Genomic DNA, 24,550 nt, shown 5'->3' with positions numbered 1-24,550 from the left:
CTACACTCTCTGCTTTCAGCACCAGCCAGTCACTACTCAACCTCTCCTGCCGCTGGTGAACAAGCTCCACATACTGCTCAGCTGGATCATCACTGGCACTTATGGAGCTCACCATTACTCTCTTGTACCAGAGCTTGGGAGGCCGACCCCACATCTCCCTCTGGTGTCTGCTGCTTTTCCCTGCCTGAGCCATACCTGCTCGTCATTGAGTTGCTGGTCACTGTCAGCTACGCCACTGCCTGTGGGGAAAGGACCACTGAGATCCCCCTCTGAAAGGCAGCGGACTCCTCCCACCAACCTGGTTGGTGTGCTGATGCTGAGTCCGGCTCTCCCCTACTTCAGGCCGATTCCAGCTGCTCTGCTGCAGGAGCCACTACTGTCTCAAGCGGCCTGACCCAAACATCTGCTGAGCAGAGGCTTTCAGGCTGCCAAGGACACAGGAGGAGTGTGGCTCCATATTTTCCACTGACAAATAACTAGGAGTGAGAGAGGAAGGAAGTATAATGGAGAGCCTACTTCATAAAACCTGCCACATACAACCTCAGATACAGAATTAAGTTTACTGTCACTGACATATGTGGTGAATTTTGTTTTGTCATAGCAGTACAATTCAAGACATAAAAATTACTATGTTAAAAAATAAATTGTGCAAAAGAGGAATAGTGAGGTGGTGTTTATGGGTTCATGGGTTGCTGCTGAGATGGTGAGTATGGGACTTTAGGCTCCTGTATCTCCTCCCTGATAGTAGTAGAAGAGGGCATGCTCCGGATGGTGAGGGTCTCAGTGACAGAAGCTTTCTTGAGGCACCACCTCTTGAAGATGTCCTCGATGGTGGGGAGGGATTGGCTGAATCTACAACCCTCCAAAGCCCGTTGTGATTCTATGCATTGGAGCCACCATCCCAGCTGGTGATGCAACCAGTCAGAATGTTCTCTACAGTACACCTGTAGAAATTTGCTAATCTTTGTTGACATACCAAATCCCCTCAAACTCCTAATGAAGAGGAGCTGTTGGCATACCTTCTTTGTGATTGCATTAATCTGTTGGGCCTAGGGTAGATCCTCTGATTTGTTGCCGCTCAGGAATTTGTTCACCTTTGACTTTGGCGAGAAGAGCAGGCAGTTGATGCCCACAACTCCCCACTTCCACCATGGAACATCATATACTGTACATCAACCTGGACTTAAGTCCCACTGTCAGTCCCAGTCCTGACCATTACTTAACTGCATGGAACAGGACAGGATGGTGCTTCTGAACATGGTAACCCACAACAACAGAAATCCGGAGTAACACACACAAAATGCTGAAGGAACTCAGCAGGTCAGGCAACAGCTATTGAAATGAATAAAGGGTTGAGGTTTTGTGTCAAGACCTTTCATAAGCACTGGAAAGGGGGAAGAAGCCAGAATCAAGAAAGTGGGGGTGGGGAGGAAATGAGTACAATCTAGAAGGTGATAGATGAAACCAGGAGAGGGAAAGGTAAGTAGATGGAATTAAATTAAAAATTGGGAGTGATGGATGGAAGAGGTAAAGGGCTGAAGAAGAAGGAATCAACTAGGAAAGTGGACCATGGGAGAAAGTGGAGGAGATGTTGTGGCAGTGATAACACCTACAACCTTTGTCACTAACCTATAGCACTTTCCACACAGACATGCTTTCAAACAGTTATGGGATCATTAAACAGATGTTCAGTCAGAGGAGGAAGAGGAAAAGGGATGGTCACGGCTTGGCTCATTGAATTGTGCTCTTTATCTAGGCCCATACACATTCTGCTCTGCATCTCATAGAATCATACAACATTACAGCACAGAAACAGGCCTTTTGGCCCCTTTTGGCTGTGCCGAACTATTTTTCTGCCTAGTCCACTGACCTATAGAACCATAGAGAACCATCTATAAATAAATTGGACAGCACTTCTTAACCTCAATAATCAAAGACCTCAGCCATCCCTGATGTTCTGTCTTTTCCCCTCCCATCTGGCAGAAGATGCAAAAGCCTGAAAGCACAAATCACCAGGCTGAAGGATAGTATCAGACAGTTGAATGACCTCTTGTGCAATAAGATGGACCCTTCGCCTCACAATCTACCTTGTTATGATCTTGCACTTTATTGTTCGCCTGCACGAAAATGGGGGAGCAACTGGACTCTGCATTATGCAGAAGCAGACAGAGCACAAGGCACCAAACTTCGGGCAGTGACTGGCCAATGAAGCACACACTTCTGACAGAGGGGCTCCAACACTCTGCCTGCCTGAGCAGGCAAGCTCCTGCCAATGCGAAGGAAGAGAGAAGGAAGACAGGAAGAGATGGTGGGACTGTCTGGGCAGGATGTTCAGGAGAGTGGGGTGCACCATACAATGACACGGTATGTGCCCAGCAGCTTCTGACACTGGTGCACTGTGCACATGAGAGAGACAATAACAGTCTGGTCTGAACTGAAAACATCCTCCGTGAAAACATTTGATCTATGTACATGGTCTTAATCACCTTCAGAGGGTTGCAGATGAACGTGAGGTTTCCCCCATTTTGGTTTTCTGTCCATTTAGAAGATAACCACATGAACATTTCCTGTGGGAGCTAGTTCCACATTCGCCACACCCTGTGAGAAAGCAGTTCCTTCTGAACTCCCAGTGGGGTTTATTACTGACTGTCTTGTGTTGAAGGCATCAGGTTTAGATCTTCCAACTAGCAGGCTCACACACACTCTCTGTAAACTAACAAACACTATTGGAACTTTGCAGTTCAAAGTTAGGCCATGCTGGAGTCTTAGAAAGAGAGAATACCCACCTCTGCAAGCTTCTCCACTGACAGTATTTTTCAAACCACCCAAAGACAGAACTGCAATCAGTGTGCAGAGGGGTTTTACCCTCACCATGGGTTCATACAGTTAGCATAAACCCTCTCCAGAAATAACCATGGTGCCCTATTTGCTTTCTCTAATAAGATAATATTAAACTGCAGCTATTTTTATATCTGTGCTCCAAGATCTTGTTGCCCTTTACCACTCAAATTATTTTTCTGATATTATGCTTCGAATTGGATAGAAGTAAATACCTCTAGTTTTCAATCTGTGCATTACTAGCAGGTTAGCAGATCTGGTAATAACATGGTTTAATAGCGTTTTTAAAAAGGAACAATTAGAGACTGTAAAAATGTGGAAAGCTGAACTGCCTTGAACAAAACCCCAGTCCACCTACCTCCTGCTCTTCATCAGACTCTGTCTCTTCATTTTCTGGATCTTGGCAGGTTGTCTGAGGGACACAGAATAAACAGTGAAAACCCAGACACAGGATAGCATAGTGAGATGTTGACCACACCTCCTGGGTGCTTCCTCTGAGAGTGGATGCAGAGAGACAGGGGGCTTTGTCCTACCTTTTTCTGCAGTACATTCTTGATGGCTTTGCAGATTTCGTCCAAGCGGCCTGGCTCCTTCAGCACATCCCCTTTGCAGTTTTTCAGCACGTTGTTCATGGATTCTAAGATTGTCATGACCACCAGCCGGTCCTTCTCCTCGTGGATGGTTTTCAGGTAGCTTGGAAATACCATAGATAGTAACTTCTGGAAACCTGCAATGAGTAAAGACACACAATGTGTGTGCTGAAATGGTAAGAGGTGGGTGAGGAAGATGTTTAACGAGCAGGAGCTGGAGATAGATGGACCAAAATTTGGCCAGGGGAAAATACTGTTGGTCAGACCATGGGTATGTTCTCTCCTTCTGTGAGATCTGAGGACAGGATGCAGGCAAAGATCCTTCACACTCCTATTTATTGTGTGGAGCTACTCAGCCTAGTCCCTCACAAGGCCAGAAACATGCTCTCCTATACCATGGGACCTGGAGCTCTCTGAGCACACACCGGGCAGTTATCGAGCAACATCTTTGCAGGCTTTAGCAATACTGAATGGAGTGAGGGCATTCAGAATGAGACCAGGGAGAATCACCGAGAGATAGGAGGAATACATTTGATTATTTACTCATGTTTTAATTCTCCATTATAAAGAAAATTAAGAGAACATATTTCACAAGACAGGAAATCAGTGGCAAAAATCAAACCAGCAATGTTATAATGAAGTGAATAAGTGGATATTCATGGGTTAAATAAGCAGGCAAAAGACAAAACTAAAAGGCCACCTGTTGATTATGGTTTAATTATGCAGCAGGAAATACTGTCAGTGGAAGAAGTAAATTACCAACAGTAAATGATTAAAACACTTGGACACCAGCTCTCCCAGATGCCTTACTATGGAAAATGTCCTGGCCTTGAGCTCTTCTTACTGATGTGGAGATCTATCAGAGAGAAGTGAGAGGTATTTGCAAAGTTTGTTGTCTTTAAGAGGGAGATTTTGCAATGTATTGGAATTAAGGGGCCTGGCTTAGATTTCGCCACAGAGGAATTTTGTCAAGTATTTTATCTCTTTCTTCCCTCAGGTTCTCCCTTTAGAATAGCTCTCTCTGAGGATTTTACATGGCTATGAAAAGACATGTTGGTGGGCAGGTTCAGTGGATCAGCTGGGCTTCAACTTTACAACAGGAAGGTTTACAGAGAGGGGCACGGGTAAAGTTTAGGTGTAAGTTCATTGAGAGTAGTACAGCTATAGATAGTGGTACATGTACTAAGACAGCAAGGTGTGACTCTGCAAGTTTACAGAGAGGGAAACGAGTACTGAGGAAGGAAAGCCAGAGCCTGTAAATTTGATGGCAGAGGTGCAGGCAGAGAGAGTGGAATGGTGTGAATGAACGCAGTGAGGTAAGGAGACAAATTGACTTTTGTGAGTAAAGAACCCACATTGCTAAGTGGGATCCAACTGGAGATACTGAAGGGCAACCCCTTCTGTCCAGAATGTTCACTGTCTAATTTGGGAAGATTCTGTAAAATTTGTGAAATGTGTACATATGAGATACTAGGATAGAAAGTCCTTCATTAGGAGGGGGGATTAAAATGGAGTCCTTCACCCCAGGAACCCCCCACCCCACCAACTGCACGTCACAGAAACAGGCAGCATGATGCCTGTGTGAGGACAAAGTCCTTCTTGGTGCACGGCTGCAGCTCTGCTTGGAGACAGCACCACCTTCTGTCTAGCAGACAAGTAGGCAGCTATAATGACAGACTGTTGATGGGAAGCTGGGGCTTCTCCTCAGGTTCTGGCTACACTTCAGCCCCGTTCACCCGATGCAGGGGGTGGGGGGCAGCGGGGTCGCTCGGGGTAATCTTCTGTTTGGTTTGTATCTGGTCCTGGCCATGTGGCCGTTCACAGGTCTAGTGGTCAAGGACTCTGCCTGAGTCGACTGTCTGCCCCCCTCTTCTGGGGATACGTCTGGGCTTGGGTGTCCCTGGAGAAGGAGCAGGTGGTATCCACAGGTACAATGAGGGATTTTTGGGAACAGAGGGACCCACAGGGGCCCAAGTCTGTTGTAGAGAGTAATATTGATATTTTAATTTAAAACTGTAAAAAGTATGCTTTATAGCCTTGAATATTGTATACACTAGATTCTGGTTAAATGGGCCATTGGTTAATCAGAGCAATCACTTATTTGGGACAATTCTGAAAGAACAAAAATTAATTAAGGAAATAGCCAGGATTCCCTTTGTTTAATTGGGGCAGGAAACTGCTGCTGAACAATTTCTAACTAGCGATGACTGCGTGCAATTGTGTGGCTTTTAAACACTACACCATGCTTAGAGCAAAGAGTTTTTAAATGATGTCAGTTGCATATGTTTATGTTCAAAAAGTAATGACTTTTGTCACATAGTTGACGAGAACATAGAACATTGAAATAAGCAGTAAGGCAACTCAGAACTGTTTTGCTCACTGCGGTTTCAAGCATTCAGGCTTGGAGATGCCAGAAATGGCCAGAAGTGAAAGTGAAGAAACAATTTCATTACTTCACCAGGTTAGGAACTATGAAGAATTTGAAGCTATCGACAATCACCTTGAACGTTACAATGAAAATAAAGATTTGCAGCAAGTAGTAATTGTTGAAAGTATTGTATGAAGGCTGTCCATAATCTTCACTAGCTTTCTTGTTCTCTGCTGATTTTGTTTATTTAAGTCATGCAATAAAACATTGCAGCATACATTGGATGAATTCCTCTGTCGATAACTATTAGGAACTAATATACACTTTTATAGTGTCATAGTATTGGCAGTATTCTACTTTGCTCTGTATTTCAATTAAATTCATAATTTCTCACAGTTAAATGCTAGCTTGTCTTTTTATATCTTTTTAACAATTTCCATGAAACTTTGCCTCATTGGGCTGCTGCTTAATTGGGCCAAAATGTACTGGTCTGGATATGTTTCAATTAACTGGAACCCTCTGTGTATGTTTTTGTTGCGATACTGTTGTATATAAAAAAATGGAAGCTGCGCTGATCCAATGCTCACAGAAAGGGAACAAGAGCAGAGGTGAGCACAGGAGGAACTGATATCAAGGAAATCCTGGTGTATACGTCTCCAAAGGAAATGAAAAGGAAAAATCCTTAGCTTTCAAGTACAAAAGTCAGATTATTGTAAGTCATTGTGGGGTCCCACTCTGAGAACTCAGTCCGTCTGTGGGCATTGGCTTTAGGAAAGAGGACAAGGTCCTGGGGAAAGCTCAGAGGAGATTTTACAGGAAGAGATATGTGGGAGGCTGGTGATGCTCAGGTTGTTTCTTTACTGCAGAAAACTTAAAGAGAATACTTGTTGGAGGGTTTGGATAGAGTAACAAGGTGAAATGGTCTCTCTTGGCAAGAGACACACAGAGAGCAGGAGCAAAGCAAATTGCTATGATTTGGTGCCTAGATAGAAGATTGGAGCAGAATTCAGTTTTTCAAAAGGAAATTGATTAAATAGATGAGAAAAACTATGCAAGGCTCTGGGGTACTGGCAAATGTGATGATGGAACTAATTAAATTGTTTTCTTTAAAAAGGCCCTACAGTAGCAAGTTAGGCTGAAAGGTTTTTCTTGCTGTTGCCTAATACAATTGTGCTGAATGGTTGGAAGTATTGCTTGGAACAGTAGGGGACAATGGAAAATACTGGAAATTTGGAATGGATCCATGAGCTTGAAGGTAACGCACTGAAGAATCGGAGGAGGAAAAGGGTGGCAGGCGAGATCCAGACTGAGAGGATTCAGGATGAGCCTGCTGAGAGGAAACTGAAGTATGGGACGGGCCAGCATCACAGTTCCGGCACAAACGGCTGCATTAGGTCAAGACTTGGTTACACTCTTGGACAAAAGCCAGTGGCCAACACTTGCTCTACAGAAATAGGACGCCCATAGGGGAAGTTCAGTATGCCGTGTAAAGACCTGCTTCTATACAGCTCATTGAACATGTGCGTTACAGCCAATGATCTACCTCCTGCACATTACACACGCTCTATGTAGAGAACCTCAGTAGCCAGAACTGCACAGCAAGCTCCCACAAATGGCAATGTGAAGAAACCCAACATGCTTTAATTGTGTCTTACGAGATGATTATTAGCCTCAAGGTACCAAGCAGCACTTTCACTGCTCTCCGAGGCTGCAGGTCCTTCAGTATTCCACTTGCAGATGGGGACTTGGTTTTGGCTCAGTCGAAGGACAGAGTGCTACTCACTCATCACTGCTGCCAGGAGTGATGGTCTGCGTCTGTCTCTGCATGTGGGTTTCCTGCACGGGGCTCCAACCTTTTCACTGAAAAGGTGGTACAACCTCGTTATTCTTTTTCAGTGCACTTTTTATTTATTTCTGTTATTTACAGCAATGTTATATCTTTGCATTGTACTGCTGCTGCAAAACAGCAAATGTCATGTTGATTAAGTCAGTGATAATGAGCCTGATCCTGATTGGAAATAGAAATAAAGCATGCTCTTTGGGAAAAATGGCGAAGTGGCCTCTTGACGGCTTTAATAACCTTACATGAAAGTAGAGGTCAGCATATCAGATAGGCAGAGATAAGGGGCAGATCAAGACAACACAACTGTGTTTCAAGAGTCAACTAAAAGTGGGGACATTCCTGTTGTTTTTTATATTCGGAATAGGTTGATAATGTTTACCATGGCTACAAGTGTCATGTTTGTACTAAGCACAGTTCATTCACGTATTTTGCATTCAATAAACTTGCTTAGAGGCTTAGAGGAGGGGGGTTATGCTCCAGTTTTACATTGGTTCTTCTGCATTCTAGTCACAGCTGGCCACAGTCTTGTATTTACATAGCACTTCTCATGTCCACAGGACATTTCAAAAGAATTATACAGCAAATTCTCCAAAATGCAATTGTTGCAATGAGCTTTGAACCTTGGCATACTATCTGCTCACAACAAGCTCCCATAAACACAAATTAAACCAACAGCCAGATAAGATGTTGGCTGAGAGATTAGCTCAGCTCAGCATGATTAGGTAAGTTTAATCTTCCCATAGGTTGCCACTTCACCCTTTGTGAGAGCCTGAAATACTCAGATATTCATACACCACCACACTGATAAGTAACCAATGCTGTCAGATCCCACCCGACTTTCATGTGGTGCTACCACAATGCCCACAAAAGCCCTCGTCATGCCCTCCCTGAGTCTTTCCGATGCTCATCACTCCCTCCAATGCACAAACAACAGTATCTCCTTGTTTACTCATCAAGGTCCTTCCTGCTGAAGAAGAACATTCCCAGCCTCTCCTTTCTCACCATCCTAAATGAAGGTGGATACCTGAGTTGCTGCCTCACCACTCCAGTGTCCCAGGTTCAGTCCTGATCTCTGGCACTCTTTGTGCCGAATCCCTGTGATCATGTGGATTTACGCAAGAGGAGGCATTGGGTATCCTAAAATATTAAGGTCCTGACTAATTTATCCCAGAATACTGAAGGAGGAAGGAGATGAGATTTCTGGGGCCTTGTCAGAGATATCTGTTACTTCCTTAGCCACATGACTAGAGAATAGCCAGTATTGTTCCTCTGTATGAGGCAGGTAAGGGTACGAATGTCAGTGAGCTTCTTATCAGTGGTAGGGAGAGACCCAGTGACACCACTAATGTTTTATTAATGTTTACCATTAATTTGCATTTCTTACTTCTTTTAGAAATTCTTTCCATTCTTAACATTAATGAACACCCCAACTATCACACTGCTCTTCCAATGCACCAGAAACCTGTCGTCCCCAGCTCACTGTTTTGACACCGACTTTAATGCTGTATCATTACAATGATTTGGGAAGGTGGGGCTTGTCAGCCTTGGACAGTATTGGAGTATAAAAGTTGCCTTTGCTGTGTAATCAAAACTATGTAGTCAGCTTTGAACTTGCTATTTGCTATGCATGTATCCAATTTAGTAGGAGAATGAAATCTTAAGAATGTAGAAGACAATGGTGTGTTAATGAGAGGTAGCTAAGAGATGTAGATTAGAACATGACTAAGTCAATGGGTAGAAGCAATAGTGGCGATGTACTTGTGATACACAACTGTAGACCAATTGGATATGCTAATGCAACTAAACCAGGAGATTGCTATAAAACATGCTATGTCCAAGGATCGGAGGGCAATCAGCAACTAGCTCAATGACTGTCTCATTGAACCACGACAAAATTGGCGACCGTGACAGGACCGGAAAGAGACCAGCGGAAAGGAAATGGCAGATTGGGGACGCTTCCCAGTCCTCTAGGGACCCCCACAATGCTAACAGAATTAAGGGTGCACCCAAACAAAAGGTAAGCGCTTTTTGCGACAATTTGGACTAAGAATTCTGTTGGTTTTGGGGAGGTCTTGGAGTCTCAGTAGTGTGGAACCACTGCTGAAGGGTCTCTCCGGTCCAAAGAATCTGGCAGAATTGGGGGTTAACAGGAGGCTCAGAGGATTGATCAAGAACACTGCAGTGAGGATAAGTACAAATAAGCTAATAAGAAGTTAAGTGAAGAAAAATTCCACATGGTGTTGTTAAGTCCCTGTGGATACTGCTTCGTATAAAACGAAGGTCTGAACGGGCAGGGAAACGGAAAATAGAGAAAATCCTCGTGGATACCGCCTTAAGAGATAAGGGTCTGAATAGACGAGGTGCAAAGAGAACGTTCTGTGGATACCACTCTGAATGGGCAGAACAGAATAGGAATCAAGGACAGTCTAATATATAGTTTAAAGCGCTGGTAGATAGACGATAGACTAGGCATAGAATTAGAGTAAATAATATTATCCAGTAAATGAACTGTGAATCTCTGAAATACCTTAAAAAGAGAGAACAACATGACAGGTAGAGGAACGGCTGTAGAGATTCTGAGCAAAAAAACCCCGGTAAATAAATATGAGATCACAAAAACTTCAGAAAAATGGGAAAAGAGAACCAAAAATTTGGTCACAAAATGGCCAAGAGAAGGAACATACGATGTAAGCTTGTGCGAAGAAATGGAGGCACTAATTAAAAATTACAAACCAAAAGATAAATCTAAGAGGGCAAAAAAGAGAACGAGAAATGGAAGTGCTAAAACTCTTCAGAACGAGGAGAAAGGCTGAGGAGGACAGGTAGAATATTGATTACAAGCGAGGAAGACACTAAGGTGCTGGAGAAAGCCTGTTAGAGAGAGAGGAGGGTACCGTGAGAAGCTGGCTTCAGCTCTGTACCCGGATGCGAAAACAGAAAAGCCCCCTCCCTATAATGAGGAAGGAACCCCTAAACAGTGCCCCCTGCTGACGGGAACAGTAATCATGCAGGGAGAAGTACAAGTTTGGGATAATGAGGAGGAAAGAAGACAATACGAGAAGGGAAAAGCGGCGATATGGAAGGAGATACAGGCAGAAAGGATAAAGGTGGAACAGGCAAAGAGAGAAATGAAAGAAGAGATTGAACAGATGAAATACTTGAGAGAGGAAAAGGAGTATGAGGAGCATCAGTTGTACCATAGAAATAAACAGACTAGAAAAGAAAGTGGCTCATCAGGGCAGGAAGAGATGAGGCATTCAAAAGGAAGTGGAAAAAAGATAGGAGATGAGAGTCTTGGAGAAACACAAGAGAGAAGGGAATCAAGCACGAGTAAGGATCATGAGGAGTCCCTGCCACAGGTGTACAGACACGGACAGGAAGAAAGAGAAGGTGACTCATTGGAGGAGCAAGAGTTAAGTGGAGAGAGAGAGGATGCGAAAATTTGTGGGGAAGGGGTAGGAGGCAGAATCCTAGAAGAGCAGAAGGAGGTGGTAGGGGAGCGACTTGCAGAAGTACAGAGAGAGCTAGATAAGTTACTGAGAGGGGATTGCCAGAGGAGATGCAGAAAATTCTCCAGGGGCCAACCAAGTATTGAATCAAGACAGAAAGGAAGGACTCCACAGGGAGACCGAGGGAAGAAGAGGACCACGGAGAAATTTGTGTGGGAGGCAGTAAAGACATACCCCGAAACAGATGGGGAGTCAGTCGAGGAGGAGAGCCAGGTGGGAAGAAGGAGGAAGAATGATGCCGTTGTTAGTTAAAGGATCAGGACAAGTGCAGTATATCCCTTGGTGATCCCAGGACCTAGAAGGGCTGAAAAACACTCTGTCCAATCTACACGAAGGAGCAGGGAAATGGATTTAGAGCCTTTGAAGAAGAAACAGTGGGACGATTATTGGCTATGGTAGATTTGAAGGCACTATTGATAAGGTTGATGGGAACCAAATTTAATGAACTAATGGAATTGGCTGGCATAGTAAACTTGAACGACCCAAGAACTGATGGAGATGGGTTTGACAGAGTGAGGCAGAGGCTATGGCAGGCCCTCAGGAAGCTTTATCCACCCAAAGTGGACCCCAAAGCCTTAAAGGGGGATCCACTGGGAGACACTGAAAACCCAGCAGCCTACGTAGAAAACCAGTTGAAAAGATGGATACTGGAGACTGAGCAAGAGGTGGAAAATAGCTTATTTATCACCACACTGTTTCGACGTAGCATTTTGGATGCAATGCCTCCGCAAGTAAAATCCAAACTGGAGGAAGTGGTTGGGCTGACGTCAATGACCGCACAAGAATTTAGAGACCACGTAGTCCATGCGGTTGAGAAATACCGGAAAGACAAACAAAGGTTGGCTGAGCAGCAGGAAGAGGTGCAAAGAAAGTTAATACAAATGCAGCTCGAAGAACTCAAAAAGAAGGAAAAAGAAAAAAGCAAAAAGATGCTGCCAGCAACCACCAGTCAGAGTACAGCCATTGAACTGGATGAAGCACCGCTATATGGAGGAACCGATCATACACATAAGACAAAGGTCGGAAAACCCCATGCCAATAATCAACGTTTTTGGAGGAGCATTCCCACAAATGCCCTATCAGGAACAGACTAAGATCAAACAGCCCAGACAGGACTGGAAGTCCCAAAGAGGGGGACAGAGGAACTATGGGCAGAGGGGACCAGTGAGGAAACAGGGGGAAAGAGAGGTAGAGAGATTGTGCTGGGGATGTATTCAGCCAGGTCACATGAGAAGAGATTGTCCGTTTACACCATGGCCTGTCACACACCAGCAGGAACCGATAAGAGGGGAACTAAAGTTTAGCCAAGGACCAGCCCCCACAGGCCCTATGCGAGGTATTAGGGGTGCCCTGAGAACTCGAGTGGGAAGGGACATTACCCAATGATAACAAGGGAGGCAGACGAGGAACCCATTGTTCAAGTTATGTTAGAAGGGCAACTGACACCAATGATGATAGATACTGGAGCCACGTACACTTGTGTACAGCCACAGTATGCCCTTCACCTTCCCATGTCAGGAAAGTTTATTAAGGCGGTAGGGTTCTCGGGGAAAACACAGTTGACACAGTGCACGGCTCCAATGCAGTTGAGAATGGGAAATAAAGGAATTGTTTTGCCAGTGCTAGTATTTAAAGGAACTCCGATTAATTTGTTAGGCAGAGATGCCTTATTGAAACTAGAATTAAAATTAGAATGCACCAGAAATGGGCTGAGTGTGGAAAGTGCAGGGGCTCAATTGATAGTGCGAGAAGACAAGAAGGCTTATGTCTTTTGGATAGGAGACATCGCAGATCAGATTCAGGAAACCTGGGAAAAATGGAAAAAGGGCGTGCAGGCTATATTACCCTGGGCTGTAATGCCCAAATCTGAGCTACATTGTACAGTGATTTTTGACGAGACTCAGAACAAGGAGTTAGAGGAGAGATGGCACCTGGAGGCATGTACCCAACAGCACCTGGAAGGGGAGGCTGTGATAATTGGAAAGCAAGGGGAAGCTTTACAAGTTAAGTGGAACACCTTTTTAGAAAAATGGTACAGGATACCAGAGGCTGCGCCCCACGTAACGTTGTTGGTAAACAAGGGATATCAGTCTAAAGACTTAGGACCCTTAGCTAAGAGTGCTGAAACTGTAACAGTGTGGAGGAAAATCACGCCAGAGGTGTGGTATCAGAAGACAACAATTATATTAAAATAATGGTAAGTGTAGATATGGTAGGGACAGTGAGAGAGGTCGAAATAACTCCCCAACCACACATGCCATTGCTGGGAAAGGAAAGAGGCCAGCAGAAGGATAAAAGGTTAGATGAGTTGCCATCTATTCTGTGGTCACAGCATGACACGGACGTAGGGAAAATAAAAACAGCTAGTCCGGTGGAAATAAGGCTGAAAAGAAGGAGCAAACCCACCCAGGAGACCACAATACCCTCTAAGACCAGAAGCAGAAGAGGGAATAGCATCGACAGTGCAGGGGTTGCTTGAAATAGGAGTGCTTAAAAGAACAAACAGTCCATGCAATACCCCGTTGCTGCCGGTCTTAAAAGCAGATAAATCTAAATGGAGATTGGTGCATGATTTGTGAGTGGTAAATGATGTGGTAGAGAACTGGCCAGCGGTAGTCCCCAACCCACACATGCTTTTAACTATGTTCCACCAGAAGCAAGTTACTTTTCAGTGATTGATTTGTGTTTGGCTTTCTTCAGCATTCCTCTAGCCGACCAGTGTCAGTATCAGTTTGCATTTACTTACAGAGGTGCTCAGTATACCTATACCAGAGTGCCGCAAGGGTTTAAACAGGTGTTGAAGGCAGACCTAGAGGGCATGCCATTGGAAAGTACATTGTTACAGTATGTGATGACCTGTTGATTTGCTCCCACAGTAAGGAACAGTGTGAGCAGGACACTATAACTCTGTTAGAGAAGCTGGTGCACGGAGGACATAAAGTATCCAAAAAGAAACTACAATTTTGAACGCAGTAAGTGGAATACTTAGGCAGAGTAATATCCAAGGGAGTGAAGGCGATAGCACCAGATCAGATTGAGGCAATAACTGAGGCCCCAAAACCCCAGACTCTAGGGCAGATGATGACATTTTTGGGAATGGCAGGGTACAGAGATTGGAAAGGAAAATATTCTGAGATTGTGGCACCTTTGTGAAAGATAATGAAAGAAGCAGGACATACAAATTTGAAGAACGGCTTACAGTGGAATGGAGAGGCGGAGATAGCTTTCAATACTATTAAGCAGGAATTGCAGTCAGCACCAGCATTAGCTTTGCCTGACTACGAGAAGTGTTTTCATTTGTATGTACCCAACCGACAGGAGGGTGATGTCACAGCGGTTCTAACACAAGAGACAGGCACAGGAAAAGCAAAGCAGCTGATAGCATACGACAGTACGAGACTAGATGAGGTGGCTCAGGGGTATCCACCCTGTTATCAGGGATTGGCGGTGCTGTACTATGCATATGAAAAGGCATCATCTGTAACCCTGGGCTATCCTGTGACTCTGTACACACACCACAAAGTAGCAGAATTGCTGGAAAGAGGGAAATTTGTGCTGACACCAGCCAGGATAGTAGCGTATCAGATGCTATTGACATTTCCAGACATAACTATATAGAGATGCACTACCGGTAATATAGCCGATTTTGTCCCTTTGGGCTACGAAGGAGAACCCCATGATTGTGTAGGGAAGACGATGGCATTTGCCAAATTGAGAGCAGATTTACGGTCAGAACCACTAGAGGATGCAGATAAAAAGGTTCTGTTTGTAGATGGCTCTTGTTATAGGGATTATTAGGATGGAGTCCTGTCCCCAACCGTGTTCCGCCCAACTAGCGGAAATCAAAGCCCTGACAGCTGCGTGTGAAATGATGGAAGGTGAGACAGTTGACATCTATACTGATTCGGCATATGCTCATGGAGTATGCCATTTGTTCGGGGCAGTGTGGAAACAGAGTGGTTTTAAAAAAAAGCAGTGGAGATCCCATACAACAGTGTCAGCAAATTCTAGACTTAATAAAAGCCATAATTAAACCTAAAGCATTGGCTATAGTAAAATGCCAGGCACATACAAAGGGAAATGATGTAATAACAAAGGAAAATCAAGCTGTGGATGAGGCAGCCAGAAAAGCGTCTGGATGTACATCAGCTGTCATTGTCCCTCAGGTAAGACTAGCTCCAGAACCTGTGGTAGAGGACCTAATTGAAATACAAGGTAAGGCAACTTTGGCAGAACAGACAATGTGGAGACGAAGGGGGGCCAAGCAGAACCCGGAAGGCTTGTGGAGCATGGAAGACGGTTTGTTGGTAGCGCCCACCCCTCTACTGACGTTTCTGATTTCAGAAATGCATGGGATGGACCATTGTGCAAGGGGGGAAGTGATAAAGAAAATAAGGATGGTTTTTGGTCACCTTATTTACAGGCTTCAGTGGACTTTGGGTCCACTGACTTTTCACAGTGCGAGGTATGTGCACAGAATAATGTTCGGAAGGGAATTACAACCCCAGTAGGTCACATTCTTGTACCTGAAGGACCATTTAAACATCTAGTGATCGATTACGTAGACATGATAAAGACAGTGAGAGGGAAAAGGTACATGCTGGTAGTAATTGATCGATTTAGCAGATGGGTGGAGGCGGTACCTTCAAGAGATCAAGGGGCAAAGACAGTGGTAAAATTTCTGACAAATGAAGTGATCCCAAGGTTTGGAATACCTACAGAAGTTAGCTCAGACAATGGTTCAGCTTTTATCCAGAAAGTGGTCAAATTGGTACTACAAGCACTGAGGATAAAGCAAAGATTTGGATGTGTATACCACCCTCAGTCGCAGGGCATGGTAGAGAGAATTAATGGAACACTGAAAGCATTGGACTGGCTGTTGGCAGAAGAAGGAGGAGTTTGTGTGATGTTTGGAGAGAGGTGCTGTACTTTTATACCAAATAACACTAGTCCAGAAGGATCGGTTACTAAGGCAATGTATAAGTTGAAAAGTCTAAGAAAGGAAGTTAAACAGAATGCAGGGTCCGGACATCAGTTATTTGACTGGTTAGAAAGTAGACTCAGAGGATGGGGAGCATGGCTGACTAAAATGGCAGTAACTGTCAGTTTTGTATTGTTGAGCTGTGTGCTTGTGCTGTGCTGTTTTCTTCCTTGTCTTAAATCTCTTGTAGTGCGTGCTGCAACCAAACAATTTCCAATGCTCATGGCAATTACTGAAGCAAGCTTAGTGGAGAAAGAAACACCGAAAATGTATCATTACAGCCTACAACACCTGCAGGATGAACAAGAGCAAAACGACAGTGTGGGAGTAGATTGTAAGGGCTTCTGAGTTTTTTTTCCCTGTCTCAGGTACAAAGGGACAGGTTTTTGGCTCAGCGGCCCAGGGTAACAGGGAGAGAATACTTTGAGGTCTTGGCGCAGAAAATTATAGTTTAACCCGAGATTTGGGAATAAGCGCTTGAGTTTATTGGGGCTTTTGTGCGCAGACTCTTAGTCTTCTTTCTCTGTGTGAGTCCCTCTGGGTCTCAAAGGGGGAATATATTGAAGTATAAAAGTTGCATTATTTGCTGTGTAACCAAAACTATGTAGTCAGCTTTGAAACTTGCTATTTGCTATGCATATATCCAATTGAATGTAGAAGACAATGGTGTGTTAATAAGAGGAAGCTAAGAGATGTAGATTATGTAGTCTGAGTTTGCTATTTGCTATGCATGTACCCAATTTAGTAGGAGAATGAAATCTTAAGAATGTAGAAGACAATGTTGTGTTAATGAGAGGTAGCTAAGAGATGCAGATTAGAACAGGATTAAGTCAATGGGTAGAAACAATAGTGGCGGATGTACTTGTGATACGCAACTATAGACCGATTGCAGATGCTAATGCAACTAAACCAGGAGATTGCGATCGGTAGGCAATCAGCGACTAGCTCAATGACTGTCTCAGCTTTGATTTGCAAATTAAAGTTTAATACTTCTTGAAGAATCTTCTGCGTCTCCTGGTCGTTTGTGGGGCACGAAAAACCACAAGGGAAACCAAAGTTAACACTTCAATGAAGACCCTTAACAGAAGGGTTTCAACCTAAAACATTACCTCTGTTTGTCTCAGCTGTTTTTGCTTTCATTTCACAAGACTGCTTACTTAAGAAAACAAATACCCAAGCAGGCAAGCTTTGACTGCAGATGGCACTGATAACCCCAGCCTGACTCCAAGCAGCAGCTTCATGACAGCCACATCTGCAACACCCTCAGATGGGGGAGGAACTGTTACCTTCCAAGTTTTGGTCAGTTGGATTTTCCTGCGCGACTTTGTAAAGGGCGCAGCAGAACTGGCCAACGGCTTCGTAAGCAGATTTCCTGACGTTGACATGTGGATACTGCAAAATATATTAATGTCTTGGAATTAGTCTTTCACCTTGTCCTGAAGCTGAGGCAAAACCAAAATACACATCAATTTCCAGAACGGCTTTTCACCACTTTGAGACACCTCAAACAGCTTTCCAACAAGTTAGGCACTTACATGTTTAGTTTATATATATTAAATAAGACTTTGGTCAGACCCCACTTGGAGTAATGTGTTCAGTTCTGGTCACCACACTGCAGGGAGGATGTGGAAACTATATAGAGTGCAGAGGAGATTTACAAGGGTGTTGCCTGGATTGGAGGGTGTACCTTATGAGAATAGGTTGAGTGTACTTGGCCTTTCCTCCTTGGAGCAACGGAGGATGAGAGATGACCTGATAGAGGTGTATAAGATGATGAGGGGCATTGATTGTGTGGCTAGCCAGAGGCTTTTTCCCAGGGCTGAAACGGCTAACATGAGGGAGCATAGTTTTAAGGTGCATGGAAATAGGTATCGAGGGGATGTCAGGGGTAAGCACTGCTGGTGGCGTATACAATAGGGTCTTTTAAGAGACCCTTAGATAGGTACATGGAGCTTAGAAAAATAGAGGGCTAAGTGCTAGGGAAATTCTAGGCAGTTTCTAGAGTAGGTTACATAGTCGGCACAACATTGTGGGCCAAAGGGCCTGTAATGTGCTTTAAATTTCTATTTTTCTATGTTAAATGCAGGAAATAGAGAAGCTATTTTGCACTAAGGAAGCCCTCAGAATCAGCAAACTGGCAAAGATAGACCAGCCGTCGATCTTGCACTGAATCGCCCACCACCAAATGGACTGACTGACAGACAGCATGTCATGTAGTTGCCAAGCTAATAGTGCAGTGGTGTTAAGTTACATAGCCCAGCTCCTTGGGGTGGTGAAGAAGCCCATAGTTCTTAAAATTAAATTAAAGATCTCCCTTGTAACTGCACAGGTAATCATAGCTGCCCTGTCCAGGACCGCAACAGCTGGAGGACACTGTAGAAGCAGTAGCTTCTGGCGCTGGGGAACATTGTACTTACATCAGTGATTCGGAAGATTTCTTCAAAGCATGACTCCATATATGGCATAAAGGCAACCCTACGGCAAAACAAAACTGCTTTAGACATGGAGAGGGAGAGGGGAAAGGGGCAGAAGGTGGTGGGGGGGGGAGGGGGGAATAGGTTGAAACGTCTGCAATTCCGACCAGAAAGCCAATGTTTCTGGCTCAGAATGGCAGGGGGAAATGACGGGGACAAACTTGTCTGTGGTGATGGAAATCACAGGCGTCTGCCCTGAGGAGGGTCCAGTGTTACACGGTGGGGTCTGCTTTGCCCAGGCCTCCCCCAAGCTTGCTGGGTGTGAGGGCAGTGTTCAGGTGCAGCCTGACTAGAGGATGGGGAAGTGGACACCCTGGGGGAATATCGGTGTGTTTGAGAAGGAGGGATATAGACCTTTTGGAAGCTCTCACCCAGTGTTGACTGCAATTTCTCCCAGGGCATCACAGGCGTCCTCCTTTTCATCAAGGTAGGCGTTCTCCACGCTGAAACTGATAAGGGAGAGAAATAGGAAGAGGCAGAAGCAACCATTTAGCCTTTGATTGATACTGTGGCTAGGGGTGAGCACCTTCCCATCTCACTCGCTTTCTTATTCTTACCCCAACAATACAGGCCGCTTCAGAGGGTTCGAAACCTCTTGCCTTGGCCTCTTCCATTCTAGAGAGAGGCTCATGCTGTTCAGCCCCTCCTGTGATTCAGAACCTGTCACACAGTTCTCCTCCTTCAGTAGCTAGATATCCCTTTTGTAGTTTGCAACCAAACTATTGTGATGTGAAGAATTAAACTTCTGTGATGTGAAGAACCTGTTGACTGAGTAACTCTTTAAAGGTCTACTTCCCACTCACCCCAAGAAGAGGCAAACACAAGGGGGAGCTGGTAGCTCTGAATATCGGCAAATCAGCAACCTTGGGGGAGGGGGGAAGAGTTCTTCTCCCTTGGGAGCCAGAAACTGTGAGCTACCCCAAGGAGGGGGCTCCTCCCATGACCACGATTTCAGTTTGTGTTTCTTTCTGCCTCCTCAATTTCCATCGGTGCTGCTCACTAGAATCTTCATCATTAACCAGCAGGGTGAACCTGAGCTTAGCAAGCGTGGTGCTGGACTTAAATGAGCACCTCCTCAGACCTTATGATGGCACTCTCACCTACTTCACTCTTAACAGGCAAGTTTTTCCACTCCCAGCGTTAGTCCCTTCCACCTCCATCCCCCTAGTACTCCCACAAGCAGGGCATGACCAAGCACCAAGAGCTGGTAAAGGTAGCCCCAACATACCCAGTGATGTCAGCATCGTCCTCGTCCTCCTCCTCTGTGATAGGCTCATCCTCATCAAGGTCGTCGTCCAGCAGCAGGAATGTTTTGCTGTTAATATCATAATGGGCCTGCAAAAGGACAAGGCTGCTGACAGTCAACGCGCCTCACATCAGTGCCAAGAGGGATTCATGAGCATTTAGGGCAGTGCATGAGGTTTGAACCTATATAGATATTTATGAGAAGATAGCCTTGGAATAGGTTCCCAGCTAAAGGTGGAAATTGGGCAGCTATCTTTCTGTCAAACAGAATGTACATGAGGAGAAATTCTTTTTAAATTCAAAATAATGAGGGGACAATATAGGGTGCATACTTGCAAGCTTCTTCCCCTTAGGTTGGGTGAGACTAGAATTAGAAGTCACAAGTACACCTTATCCTCATTATATGCATTTATGGACAATGTGGATTCACAGTTATGCGAGGAAGCTGTTTCTACCAACGTCTCCTTATATGCGTCCAAAACTCAGTTATGCGAGGAGCACTGCTTTCCTGCCAATACAAGTCACATGTGCACGCCTCACAGTCTCACATTGGTTTTGGCGATGTGTGGATGTGCGATCTTGCACTCTTAAACTTTTGTTGGTTTTACCTACAGTGCAGTGATTTTGTGCTTGAAATATTTAACTATGCCTTCTAAGCGTCTGATGTCAAGTCCTGGGCCATCAGCCTAGCGGCAGAAAACCACTTTGACTCTTAAAAAAAAGTTGGAAATTATAAACAGGGCGGCGTCAGGTAAGGATAACACAGCTCTGGGACGCTACTTCAGCCTGAGTGAGTTCACAATCAGAAACACAAAGAAAAATGCTGAGAAAATAAAAAGTGCAGTGGTTGATTCATCACAAGTGTCTTCAAAGATTGTTACCAAAGTGCGTAACCCGATTATGACAAAAAAGGAGAAAATGTTGAGTTTGTACATCGACCATGAAACAAAGATAAAAACAACTCTTAGTTCCGATCATCTTCTTGTGAAAGCTTTGAAAATTTATGGTCGCCTTTGTTCAGAGGCTAGTGAGGAAGTGTCAGTGATATTGTTAGCTTTAATGCAAGTAGGGGATGGTTTGCTAAGTTTGTTAATTGTCACAGGCTTCACAACTTAGCTGGGCGTGGCGAGCAAGCTAGTGCTGACCACAAAGCTGCTGAACACTACCCTGAGCAGTTGCGGGCTATGATAGCTGAGTTAGGCATCACACCAAAGCAGGTGTTTAATGCAGATGAGACTGGGCTTTTTTGGAAGCGTATGCCGAAACGCACTTACATAAGTAAGGATGAAAAAACTGCGTCAGGTTTCAAGGCAGCAAAGGTTGAGTTTGCTTATGTGTTCCAATGCCAACGGAGACTGTAAGATGTAGCCTCTCTTAGTTTAGCATTCACTAAACCCCTGTGCTCTTAAGGGTTTGAGTAAGAATATGCTTCCTGTCCACTGGGCAGTTAACAAGAATGCGCCAGCCCAGCCTAAACATTTGGACAGCATTCATCCTAAAATAACAGTGCGTTTCCTGCCACCTAACACAACATCGCTGATTCAACCGCTTGACCAAGGTGTGATATCCACATTCAAGGTGTATTTTTTACAGCGAACTATCTCTCAGATGCTGCAAGCAACCAATGGTGAGGGAATGGTGGAAGTCCTTCAATATCAGACATGCCATCAACAACATTGATGAATCCTGGAGAAAGGTCAGGTCTTCCACTCTCAATGGAGCCTGGAAGTCAAATTGGGCGGAGGGTGTGTACACCCTCAAGGGGTTTCTTGCCTTCACTGAAGCTGTCCAGGATTGTGTGGCCCTGAGCTGTTAAACTGGTGGTGAAGGATTCTCAGATCTCGACATTGCTGACATGGTAGAACTCCTGGATTCTCATGATGAAGAATTAAGCATGGATGACCCTCTGCGTTTAACTCAGACTGAAGGTGATAACTTTCGGCACGGACTAGGAGGGCCGAGATGGCCTGTTTCTGTGCTGTGATTGTTATATGGTTATATGATAACAATGATGAAGAAAGTGTCTATTTGCAGTTGAAGGATTTTACGGTGATGCAACTGGCAGAATTTTTTAAGGCTGCAGGACACTTGGCACAAATGGCGATGGACATGGACCCAAGTTTAGAACGGAGTCAGCATTTCAGTTGTTCCCTGCAGTTGATCCTTCTTCCCTACAAGCAAATTTCTGCTAAAAAACAAAATGCTGCCAAGCAAACAACCCTCTCCACTTTCTTCAAACCGGTGTCATCTCCTGCTGAAGGCAGTACTGAGCGTTCTGTGAGTCTTCCTTCACCCCTTGCTGTGCTTGATGATCCTGACGACACACAACCCTCCACCTCATTCATGTAAAGCTTCCCGACACAACAACCACTCATCTCCCAGAGCGAAAACATCTGCCACTGTTGGTGAGTACTGTACACCCTTTTATGTTAACTTTCTATTTTTTATTACGTTGAATATTACCTTAAATTGATGAAATATAATATGAATGTTGCTTTGTGGTACTGCTTTTGTGTCGTATAGATAAAACATATTTAGGAAGCCCTCTGGACCACATCCCTATTTTCTCCATTTAAATAATTATTCCCATTATGCATTTTCAAATTATGTGTTGGCTGCGAGGGATGTATCCCCCACATATAACGAGGATAGTGTGTATAAGTGGAAGTAAAATATTTAAGAGGAATCTGAGGGGGAGCTTCTTCACTTACTGGCTGGTGTGAAGTGGAAGGTGGAATGCAGATTCAATTGGACATTGAAGTTTGGATAGGTAATGGATGAAAGGGGGCTGAAGGTACTTGAACAGAGGAAGAAGGATTTTAAAACAGGGTCACTCTCAGCTGGGAAGCCAATGTCGAGGATGGATGGATCCACCACAGAGTGAATGTGGGCAGGAGGTTTTCCTTGGGTGGGTGATCAAGAGACTACAGTCTCAGAATAGAAGTCAGACCTTAACACTGAGGGGATATTCCTCCACTTGAAGTATGGTGTTTGGGGGCTGTGGAGCCCACAAGCTCCTCTCCTTTCTTCTGTTCAAACAGGCCCTGTGGGCAGTAAAGCCGTGGAAATATGTTGGAAGGTGGGAGTCTCCCACAGGCCCACAGTGGAGATGATCTCAAGAAGAAAACCAGTACCATTGGATGAAACGTTTCAGTGCAGTGCTGAGCAACAAGTAAAGCAGCAGCTAATGTAATCCTTTACAGTGCTAGCTGTAAGATCAGGGTTCAATTCCTGCCACTGTTTGTAAAGAATCTGTATGTTCTCCCCGTGACCACTTGTGTTTCCTCTCACAGTCCAAAGATGTATGAGTTAGGGTTATTAAGTAGTGGGCAAATGTTGACACTAGAAGCATGGAGACACATGAGGGTAGTCCCAGCAGATCCTCGGACTGTTCGTCGTTGATGCAAACGACACATTTCACCATATGTTAAAATGTACGTGACAAATAAGGACAATCTTTATCTTAGAAGGACAAAATTCCTGAGCAGAAAGCACATTGCAACCACGACAAAGCACTAAGAAGGGCACACCCATCATATTGCACCCCACCTTTGACCCTTACCGTAACCCCTTCAGTGGATTTGATGGAGAGTAACATCACTGTCGTCATCTTCTCCAAGTGAGGGGCCATGCTTGGACCCATTACCAATGAGAGGGCGGCAAACAGACTGTACCTGCAATCAGAAACAAGCTGTCAAGGCCGTGTGGTAGGTACAATGATCCTGGGGCCACTCGCACCAGAAAAGCCCGGCATAGTCTCCCTGGAAGGGAAGAAGCTTTCTGGATCACCAGGGATTTTGTTGGGAGAAAGGGTAGAGGAGGAGATGAGAACTTGGAAGCATAAATTGGAAACAAATGTTCTAAAAGAAATGTACGGAAGAAATGTGGTAAATGTTCAGAGGATATTTGCAATGAGATAGGGAAAGGATGGTAGGGTACAGGAACTGTGGTGTACAAAGGCTATTGTAAATCTAGTCAAGAAGAAAAGAAAAGCCTACAAAAGATTTTAAAAAACTAGGTAATGTTAGAAATCTAGATTATAAGGGTAGCAGGCAGGAGCTTAAGAATTAAATTAGATGCGAAGGGGCCATGTGAAGGCCTTGGCCAGCTGGATTAAGTATGTGAAGAGCAAGAGGGTAAGAGGTGAGAGAGTAGGACCAATCAAGTGTGACAGTGGAAAATTGTGTATGGAACCGGAGGAGATAGCAGAGGTACTTAATGAATACTTTGCTTCAGTATCCACTATGGAAAAGGATCTTGGCGATTATAAGGATGACTTGCAGTGAACTGAAAAGCTTGAGTATGTAGATATTAAGGAATAGGGTGTGCTGGAGCTTTTGGAAAGCATCAAGTTAGATAGGTCACCGGGACTGGATGGGATGTATCCCAGGCTACTGTGGGAAGCGAGGAGGAGATTGCTGAGCCTCTGATGATGATCTTTGCATCATCAATGGGGGCAGGGGAGGTTCCGGAGGATTGGAGGGTTGCGGATGTTGTTCCCTTATTCAAGAAAGGGAGTAGAGATAGCTCAGGAAATTATAGGCCAGTGAGTCTTACTTTAGTGGTTGGTAAGATGATGGAGAAGATCCTGAGAAGCAGGATTTATGAATATTTGGAGAGGCATAATATGATGAGGAATAGTCAGCATGGCTTTGTCAAAGACAGGTCGTGCCTTACGAGCTTGATTGAATTTCTTGAGGAT

At 44.5% G+C, this 24,550-nt stretch overlaps 1 protein-coding gene across 1 annotated transcript in view; it reads right to left on the bottom strand.

Annotated features, from left to right (window-relative positions):
* ipo4 (importin 4) overlaps positions 1–24,550 on the bottom strand; it is an 81,136-nt gene that overhangs the window by 12,521 nt on the left and 44,065 nt on the right. Inside the window, exons 18-24 of the mRNA XM_059950729.1 lie at positions 23,411–23,522; positions 19,832–19,938; positions 18,975–19,052; positions 18,547–18,604; positions 17,416–17,521; positions 3,372–3,565; positions 3,197–3,250 (exon numbers count right to left, since the gene is read on the bottom strand). Coding sequence (XP_059806712.1) covers positions 3,197–3,250; positions 3,372–3,565; positions 17,416–17,521; positions 18,547–18,604; positions 18,975–19,052; positions 19,832–19,938; positions 23,411–23,522 — 709 coding nt within the window. The remainder of the gene's footprint in view (positions 1–3,196; positions 3,251–3,371; positions 3,566–17,415; positions 17,522–18,546; positions 18,605–18,974; positions 19,053–19,831; positions 19,939–23,410; positions 23,523–24,550) is intronic.

Source organism: Hypanus sabinus, chromosome 26, assembly GCF_030144855.1.
Source record: "Hypanus sabinus isolate sHypSab1 chromosome 26, sHypSab1.hap1, whole genome shotgun sequence".
Classification (NCBI taxonomy): Eukaryota; Metazoa; Chordata; class Chondrichthyes; order Myliobatiformes; family Dasyatidae; genus Hypanus; species Hypanus sabinus.
Note: the sequence above shows the minus strand (reverse complement) of the source record. Positions and strands in the feature narration are given on the sequence as shown.